The sequence below is a fragment of the Corvus brachyrhynchos genome, unplaced genomic scaffold (assembly GCF_000691975.1).
Source record: "Corvus brachyrhynchos isolate BGI_N302 unplaced genomic scaffold, ASM69197v1 scaffold365, whole genome shotgun sequence".
Classification (NCBI taxonomy): domain Eukaryota; kingdom Metazoa; phylum Chordata; class Aves; order Passeriformes; family Corvidae; genus Corvus; species Corvus brachyrhynchos.
The window spans coordinates 959,817-969,369 of NW_008239544.1; the positions used below are offsets into that span (position 1 = coordinate 959,817).

General features: G+C 54.5%; 1 protein-coding gene across 1 annotated transcript in view; it reads right to left on the minus strand.

Moving 5' to 3' along the window:
* Positions 1–9,553, minus strand: part of ANKRD11 (ankyrin repeat domain 11) — a 108,999-nt gene that overhangs the window by 19,023 nt on the left and 80,423 nt on the right. Inside the window, exon 3 of the mRNA XM_017741337.1 lies at positions 5,818–5,950. Coding sequence (XP_017596826.1) covers positions 5,818–5,950 — 133 coding nt within the window. The remainder of the gene's footprint in view (positions 1–5,817; positions 5,951–9,553) is intronic.

A 9,553-nucleotide genomic window follows, 5' to 3' on the forward strand; every position in this document is an offset into this window, starting at 1 on the left:
AAACGTTTTGGAGCATGTCGGCTCAAAGCAGGGAAGAGCAGGTCCAGCCCAGCACCGTGGCCTGGGGATGCACTCCCAGGCTCACAGGGCACCTGCAATGTGGGCCGATGATTCAGAAGGTGAAAGGCTGACAGCAGCACGGTCCCACCACATGCCAGAGCTCTGGGGCACTCCAGAACTGAAGGACAGGCTGAGGGGAAGGCTGGAGGTGGCAGGAGCGGCGTGGAAAGGGAAGCAGCACCGTGGCACAGGTGGACAAACAACAGAGGGCAGCAGGACAGGCCAGGACACTCGGTGGTGAAGAGCTCAGTGAGGAGGGTGAGCAGGAGACCCCTGGCATGCAGAGGAACATGGCTTGGGCTGGGGGGACACACTGGCACCAGGGGGTCATGGGCACGCTGCAGAGCCAACAGACCAGGGGCACAGCCAGGAGGTGATCTGGAGGAAAACAAGAGGAAAAGCAAGGTCTGCCTTGACAGAAGGCACTCTGAGCTGCTCCCATACAGCAGGGAGCTTGTTCCCAGCCTGAAGGATGGAGAACCAGAACCTCATCCCACACTGCTGGGAAGGATGGTGGAGACCTTGGCTGTGAGTCAGGAGCAGAGGAAAGGTGCCAGAAGGAACAAGCCCCTTTATAACCATGTCAGGTCATTGTGTGCAGCTGAGCCCACCATCCCCACTACTCAGCTGGGCTCCCTGGGGATGAGGATCTGCAGGGCCCGACCCCACTGGCTGCAGTATTTTGAAGTATGATTTGACTGGAGAGGTTTAATGCTGTGTGACAGCCTGTGATCCAAATCCAGGTGTTCTCCCTACACTTGCAGGCCAGACCCCACAGCTGTGCCCCGATGTGTAAAAGCAGCTCCTCCATAGAGTGGCCACTGGCACCCAAAATGCTGCGAGAGGAGCCCAGAGGCTTCATCAGAAACAACAATATCCATGTTAAAAGTGAATAATTCAGAGCAAGACCAATTTTTAAGTCAGACCGTTCATTTCCCACGAAATAGAAAGAGCTGGAGGAGGGAGGACGGGGGAGGAAGGCTCCGGCCAAGCCCTCCCCTCCCGGAGCTGGGGCCAGGACACTCTGCAGACAGCGCTGATAAAAGCTCTTGTATTAAGGAAAAAGCCATCATTGATAGATTTTTGGTTCACAGAGACACAGCACACTGCAACCTCTCCCTCTGCATGTTAAGGAGGTGATGAGGGGGGAGGAGGGAGATTTATGGCAGCTCCCGTCATAAAACGACCTGGTTTTCTGCGCAGCCCTTCCCAGATGGCTGCTGCACATGGGGAGTTTCTCAGGGTGATCTGAAGGCTGGTGTGTGCCAGGCTCTCCACACTGTACTGGCATTATAGAGCCCAGCTAGGAAGGGAGAAGCTCTGACATTCACTCTCTCCCTGGTTGCTAGGTGAGAACAGTTTCTTACTATTTTAGTAAAAGGATTGAAATGACACAAGCAAAGAAAGCCCTGCTGCAGCGCAGCCCCTGCGAGCCCCAGCTGCACACACCGGAGCGCAGCCAGGCACAGGAACGGCACAAACACCACTGTGGGATGCAGATGCCTTTTTTAATAAGCCAGCAATTTGCTTCTCACGGATTCCCTCGCCAGCCTCGCCGACTTGGGACTAACGAGCCCGTTCCCGAGCCCGTTCCCATGCCATGCCGCTCCAAACGCTCCAGCATTAGGCAAGCAGCAGCCGGCTCCGGGAGAGGATGGTTTGGGTCAGCTGATTCATCGAGCATTTTCTAACCTACTAATTAGCGTCATGTAACAACCTTGGGGGATTAGAGAGACGGAGTTTGAAGCTCCAAGGCCGGCTCCTGCCAACCATATTCACACTGGCCCTCGGCCACCACAGCACCTCCCTGGCCGGCCACGAGCCCCGGAATCAGCCCTGGGCTCCCGGAGAGGTTGATGTGCACAGACCAGCTTGGAGAGCTGGTGGGGGTTTCCCTCTCCCTTATTCCTCCAGAAGCACCCAGGGAAGGAGATGGACACACAGGGAGAGAACTGGACAAAGAGGGAGGACTGGAACACACAGTGGGAGGGAGTTGGGCACCCAGCGAGGGACCCCCAGGGAGGGAGTGGGACACCAAGGAGAGCAGGGCCCCCAGCACTGCTGAGGACCACCAGCTTTGACCCGGCCTCGCTCAGGCGCTGTGAGAGGCCAAAATTATCTCAGCGTGCTCCGAGATTTGTACTGAGCCCCAACTCTCCCTGCTGATGACAAAAGGCCTGGAAACCACAGCTGTACCTCGAGCCAAGGGACTCAAGTGACAGCGTGACATCCAGCTGAGGAAACCATCCGCAGGAGGAGCGGGCACACGGCCTTCTGCGCTCCATGCATCTCACAGCTGCTCTCCACCAGCGTTACCTGTCCCACTCCGCAGCGAGGGACCTGTTGCTGCGGATCCATCCCGTCAGAGCCCGCGGGAGGTGGGGAGTGCCCGGCCCCACGCCGGCAGTCTGGTGCCGTTGAGTCAGCCGTGACTCAGCCGTGGCTCAGTGCCGCAGCCACGGCACCGCTGCGCCAGCCGCCCGTGCCCACCTCTCCTGCCAGGTGCCTTCCCAGCAGGACTGTTCCCATCTCCCTCTCCGCGTGTTTGTTAATACCACAATTATCCAATATTCCTGGGTTTGAAGCCCCCTCCCAGCACGGCGCACGGCCGGGGAGCCACGCGGAGCCTCGCACGCTGCTGGAGCTGCTGGAAGGAAAGCTGGCTGTGCTCGTTTGGCGGCTGCCAGGCAGCACGTAGGCTCTGGGCAGCGCCTGTGGATGTGGGGAGATGCCACACGAGGGAAGGAGAAGGAAGGAGGAGAAGTCAGAGGCACAGAGATGCTGCTCCCACAGTGCTGGAGCTGTAACATGCACAGTCTGGAGGCTCATGGCTCGATGCCATTTTTTTTTTCCTAAAGACAGTTTATTTAGTTAACTCTGAAGAACCCGAGAGCCAGAATTGTTGCTCTAGAAACCATTTTGAGAGAGATTATTTTAAAAGACTTAGCTCTGAACTAACCGTACCCAAACCATGCGCTCAGCACAGTGCTGGCCAGTAACGCCTCCGGGAGCCCACACAACAGAATCCTGGAATGGTTTAGGTTGGAAGGGACCTTAAAGCTCATCTTGTCCCACACCTGCCATGGGCAGGGACACCTTCCACTGTCCCAGGCTGCTCCAAGCCCCAATGTCCAGCCTGGCCTTGGGCACTGCCAGGGATCCAGGGGCAGCCCCAGCTGCTCTGGGCACCCTGTGCCAGGGCCTCCCCACCCTCACAGGAAGAAATTCTTTCCCAATATCCCATCTGCCCCCAAACCGTACCGCAGCACCAGCTGCTGACCCACCCCTGGCCAGGGTGGGTTTTGCTACCTTTCCATGGGAGACAAACCCACCTCTGATGTTTCTCACCCCACACATGGAGCACCTACGTCAGGGCTGAGCCAGAGCCATCCGGGAAAAAAGCAACACACAGCGTGCTAAGGAAAATGAGTCACTGCAACACATCAGGATGAGGATCCACGCTATTGTTTAAACATTTGAACAGGAGAAAAATACCCCACTAGAAGCAAAGAGAGAGCTCTGCTAGCTCTCAGCTCCCACGTCCTTACAGCTGAATTCCACGTGGCTGTGGAATATCCTGGCACACGCCCTCATGCACACACAGCAGCCCATGGACACAGCCTGGGAAGCAAGACCACATTACATAAACCACCCGGGGTCAGCCAGCAGCGATGGTGCAATCCCGCTGCTCCAAGGGCTGGGAGCAAAGCTGAGGAGCAGAACAAGCAGCAGCCGCCTCCCCCTCCTGCAGGAACGTGGGGTGGGTGCACAGCAGCCTTTGTTCCAAACAAAAGCCTGTCCTGCATGTCACACGTGTGTCCTCAGCCAGGTGCCACTGATGGCACCAGCTCAGACTGGGGGGGACTCCTCCACCCCCAGAACGTGCAGCTTCTGCGCACCACAAACACGTCCGTACCTGCCTCTACCTCGAGCCAGGCCAAGGACCAGACAGGCTTGAAACACCCTGCAATGGGATGATGCAAGAGCAGAGCAAGGTGCCAGGAAGTCTTTTCCCATCTCCAGCATCTGATTCCTGGAGTAAACGATGTCAGGGAACAGAAACAGGCTCCTGCTAAGCACCAGTCTGACTGTGCACATCGATCTGCAGCTCCTTGCTGGGATCTCCAACCCAGTGGCTGAGTCACTTCCTCCCCAGTCCCCACCAAACAGGTTGTTGAGACTCGCCTGCACCTTCCACACACCTTCCCAGAGTTTGTGAGAGCCCAGTTTGTCTTTAAATGGGTGCCATGACCCCCCTCCAGGTCTCCTCTGGGAGCTGGGCTGCCACTGCCCCTCAGCTCACCCACTTCCCCAGGAAGGACGAGCTCTGGAGAGGAAGGGGAAGAGCTCTGCAGAGGAAGGAGAAGACGTGTCCGGAGCTAAAAGTCACGCAGCTGCAGAAAGCAGAGGGGTAACGGGGGAGCCCCTGGGCAGGGGGGTCTCATGGGCTGCTGCTCCCACCCAGCAGCCGCAGCCTCTCCCACCAGCTCTCCCTGCTCTCCTCTGCATTTGGTTTCCTTCTCGCTGCTGCCAGCACAAACATTTCCAACATCTCTGCAGCCAGAGAGCCAGCGGAGCCCTGGGAAAAGCAGATCCCTGCCGTGACGTTCCAGCTGTCACGAGGGTCAGACAGCCCTGCAGCCAGCTTGGGCTCCAACTCTCAACCCAGTATTGAACGTAGCACAAACACCCTTGACAAAGAGCAGCTCCAGCTCTGGTTAATCAGCTTTGCCTGGGCCCGGCCACCCTCGCCAAGGTGACACCCCAAGGGAGACACCACAGCAACCCAAAACTCTGCAAACAGCCAACACACTTCAGACAATTAACAAATGTTTGGAAACTTTCTCTCTGGACAGGGAGTTCAGGAACACAAACCCATGGAAACACTGGGCCAGCCTCAGGACACGTCACCACCACATGTCCCTGCCCATGAACAGCCCTCACTGCTGCAGTGGCACTCCTGGCCCTTTCCAAATCTGCCCTCCCAACTCCTGAGCCAGAGGAGACTCAACCCACGTCATCCCATCTCCCAGGCTCACCACAGAGCACCACCAAATACAGCCTTTGTACCATTTTCAAGGATATTCCCAACTTTTAGCCTGTTCTATCTCTTTACACAATTACTGAGCTTTACCTGACCAGAACTATTTCCAAATGCAGATTTCCCAAGAATGTACAGGGAGAACCCACACAAACCTCTGCCCAGAAATCCACAGCTCAGCCCCTCACAACCAAACAACACAATTTTCTCCATGCCAAAGCTTTGTGACAGCTCTTCCCAACTGCTAACAAATCCAACAGCCCATCCAGGAGCCTCATGCACCAGCCACTCTTCTGCTGCAAGACTGACCTGCTTGACCAGATTCTACTTGTTGGTTTTCTTTTAAAGACTATTCATCTTTATTCCCTTATTTTCTAAGTTCTCACAAGCAGGCCCTGCTCCATGGCTTGTCCCAGCCACAGTTCCTGAACCGGGATAGTCAGAAACAAGGAGAACAGACAAGAGCTGAAGGAAAGGGGTCCCCTCACACAGCCATGGCTTGGTCCACCTAAAAACATCCCTAAGAACAGATGTGCACGTGTGGAGCAGAGCAGTCATCCCATCCAGCCCCTCGTCCACATGCCTCTTCCTTCAATTAAAAAATACAGGGAATTTGATACAACACTTCCCTACGGATTGGCTGCACACTGGATCCTGTGTGATCCCCACCAGCCCCATCACCCAGGATCTGAGGGTGGAACGTGGCATTTGTGTACCTGTATCCGAGTCTTTTTGATCTCCATTTGTTCCGACAGTGAAAGGCAACTTGCGTTTGGTCGCTCGCTCTTTCACCTCTTTGCCGCCATCGCTCCGGTCCAACTTTGGAGTCTTGGTTAGAGAAACTTTATCCTGGAAAGAGAAGAGACCAGATCAACAGGAGCCTTCCCCAGACTGTGCTCACCTGATTCCCCAAATCCTGCACTGGCCTCATGCAACATCCCTTCCCTTTCTGCTGCTGATTTCCAGCATCAGGGTTTGCCAACGCAGCCTCCACCAAGATCTAAAGCTCTACCACCACCAGAGAAGAGCCAGGCCAATCAAGGTTGCTGCATGGTGCCAAATCCCAACCAATTCATGTGACAAATGAATTGTTTGCGTGAGGCTGAGGATGCACCTGGCTGTGGGCACAGAGGGAAGGCAGGCTGGGATAGGGGAACCTGAGGAATTCCAAATGCAACCACATGAAAACTGCTTTGTGTCAGTCCTGTTTGTTCAGGCTGGTTTGGATTTCAATGTGAAGCAAAAATGCTGTGAACTGCTCGGAAGCAGGAAGAGATTTTGAAGGAACGTCCTGAGCAAGTTACAGATACTGAGACAGATGAGATTTTTCATGTGACCAGGGAGAGCTGGTTCCCAGCTCAAACTCCAGGAGTCCAGTGTGCTGGGACTGCACAGCCTGAGGTCATGCCCTGTGTTTTCTGTGTGTGAGGAACAGGATTGTTTTAAGTGAGCAGTTCTGGACTGACCAGTGTGCCCCTGCCCGAACAACAAGGGCAGCACAAGCGGCTTTGTCACAGATCTGACTTCAACAACCCAGCAAAACCCAGACTCTGCGCTTTAGAGGCAGAGTGAGATTAAGTACAAGAACCTCAGTACAGGAAATCATGCCAGAGCGTGGCTGGAAGCTCAGACGAGCCAGCCTAAGAGCATTCCCTTGTTTAGAGAGGCACAGTCCTGCTGTCTGGCCCTGGCAGCTCCCTGGCAGGTGGCCCCGGTGCCAGCAGTCACAGGACTGCGGCGTCACCGTCACCGCGCGCGTCGCTCCTTCCTCTTTCCGTGTCTGCCTGGAGCCCACACTTCACCCACAGCAGAAAGAGAAGCCCCTGACTCGCCCCAGGGGGATGTGTTTGCACATCCCTGCGCCACAGGCAGCGTGACAGCCCCGGGGCCGCCCTCCAGCGAGGATGAAGGAAATGGGTTGGGGAATCCCTTTTTTGGTAAAGCAAGAGAAACAAACCTGCCTGACAGGGCTCTGTGGTGGGAGGCAGCCAAGGCACGCTCGGAGCCCCAGGAAGGGCAGCCCTGCTCGAGAGCAGCCGGCGAGCACCGGCCCCGGAGCGACGGGACAGAGCCCCCACAGCCAAAATAAACACTCCAGCATTTCCTTTAAACCCTCCAGATTGAAAAGCTTTTGACTTATGTTTTCTGAGGTGAACAAAAATAGTTTGGAATAACAAATGATGCCACTTCTACTGCTCTGAGGTGGCGGTGAGGCCAGGGAGCTCCCGTCACCTGCCAGGAATGTCATGTTGTGAGCAGGTACCCTGGTCTGTCCTAGTTCTATGATACTATGAAATATTTTATCAAAAGGATAAATAAAATGTGTATGTTTTCTGAATAAAAGCCACCAAATAAATAATGCACCTTGTCCCACAGTGGCCATTCACATCCTGAACTTTTCCTTATATCTACTTGAATGAAAGGCATCTCTGAACACTGAAGACATGAGTCTGTGAGGTTCCTGCCGGGTGAAGCAGTCAGGGCACCAAGGCTGTATGAGTTCAAGAAGCATCTGGATGATGCTCTTAGACACACAGGTAGGTTTTCTGCTGGATTAATGCTGCCTGGGATCTCTGTGCACTCAGGAGTGAGAAAAAGGGCAGGACAGGTAAAAATGCAGCTCATTCTAGAAGTTTGAATCATGGAATTGTTTGGGTAGGAAGGGACCTTAAAGCCCATCCAGTCCCACCCCCTGCCATGGGCAGGGACACCTTCCACTGCCCTAGGCTGCTCCAAGCCCCATCCAGCCTGGCCTTGGACACTCCCAAGGATCCAGGGGCAGCCACAGCTTCTCTGGGCACCCTGTGCCAGGGCCTCACCACCCTCACCGGGAAGGATTTTTCCCTGATATCCCATCTGTCAGTTTAAAGCCATAGTTATTGCCATGTTGCTAAGATCTCCGTGTTGGAGGAGAGACAGAGTAGAGGAATGATGACAAAACCCTTCTCAGAGCAGAGGGTGAGCCCAGCGTGGCCCTGGCAGTGTCCGTGTGAATCCCGGTGCCGGGCACGCTCGGGCAGCGCCTCCTCTGCCTCCGCCCCAACGCTCGGAGCTGCTGATCCCGTCAGTTCAGCACAATTAAATACCAGGAGCCAAGGAAGCGGCGGCAGCTTTGAAGATTAATTCCTACAGTAGCACAATGATAACCTTTTCTACTAATTGGAGCAAGGAAGATCCAGACTTTGCTTCCCGCTGGAAAGCAGCGACCTGCTGGGGATGCCTGCAGCAGCGGGTGGAACGTCAAGGCAGTTGGAGAGTCCAGCTCCTGAGAGTTTTCATTTTCTTATTTTAAGCTTTACTTCCCTAATTATTTCCAATTCTGTAATGAAGAATGTTGTCCTTTACTCGAGTAAAACCTTGTTTCATTTTTAGGTCTTCTCATGTTTAAAGTAAGCTCAGACTCATCGGAATCAGGTTTCACAAATGGAACAAATCCAAATTAGAATCACTAAATCCTGGAATGGTTTGGGTTGGAAGAGACCTCAAAGCTCATCTCATCCCAACCCTTTTTGCCATGGGCAGGGACACCTTCCACTAGATCAGGCTGCTCAGAGCCCCATCCAAGCTGGCCTTGACGTTGCAGAGCAACTTGTATGAACACCCCTGTGCAAGAGCTGGGGCTCTCCAAGGCCGGGACAGGAGTCTGGGGATGGGGAAGAGTCGAGAGCTCAGCAGCAGCAGCAAGTTCCCCTTTGCAGGTGTTAATAAAAGCTGCTTTGGCAAAGGGCTGTCAGCAGCCGTGAGCAGAAAAAATCCCCTCCTGACACATCACACTTGCAGTAAGAGTTGCACTATGAGTAACTGAGCCCACCTTGAGCTACTCCTGCAAAAGTGAAAAGATGCATCACGAGTCGCTCTCAGCCACCGTGGTTGGAGCACAAACCCACAAGGAACTGGCCCCAGCAGCCACCCAGAGCGAGCTGCTGCAGGGTGGGGATGGAAGGGCTTCTCCCATCAGCACCACAGACCCTGACATCAATCTGCTTAGGGCATTTGTGACACACGAGCGGGCCAAAGGCCAGTTCTCAGAGCAGAAACAATCCTGTGGGATTTTTTGATGCAGAATTCTGCAAGACAGAGACATTTAGATGGGGCTCTGAGCACCCTGACTTAGTGGAAGGGATGAGATAAGCTTTAAGGTCCCTTCCAGCCCAAATCAGTGCATGATTCTACAATTTACAAAGGCATGCAAAGAAATCCGTATTTCCAGCCCCGTCACCTCGCTCCGACAGAGCCTGACTCGCAGCCCAGTGCTTATGCAGAGACTTGCACTGCCAGCCATGGAAATCCCCAAAGCCCTTTGTTCTCCAAAATGAGCTCTAAGCATTTCAGGTTGTGATGTCAGTAAAAATTAGACAGCAATGAACAAAACCAGCACGGGCAGCCTGGGAAGAGAAGCCCAGGAAGGCTGCAGGGCTGGTGCCCTGGGCAATGCCCCACATCAGATTCCTG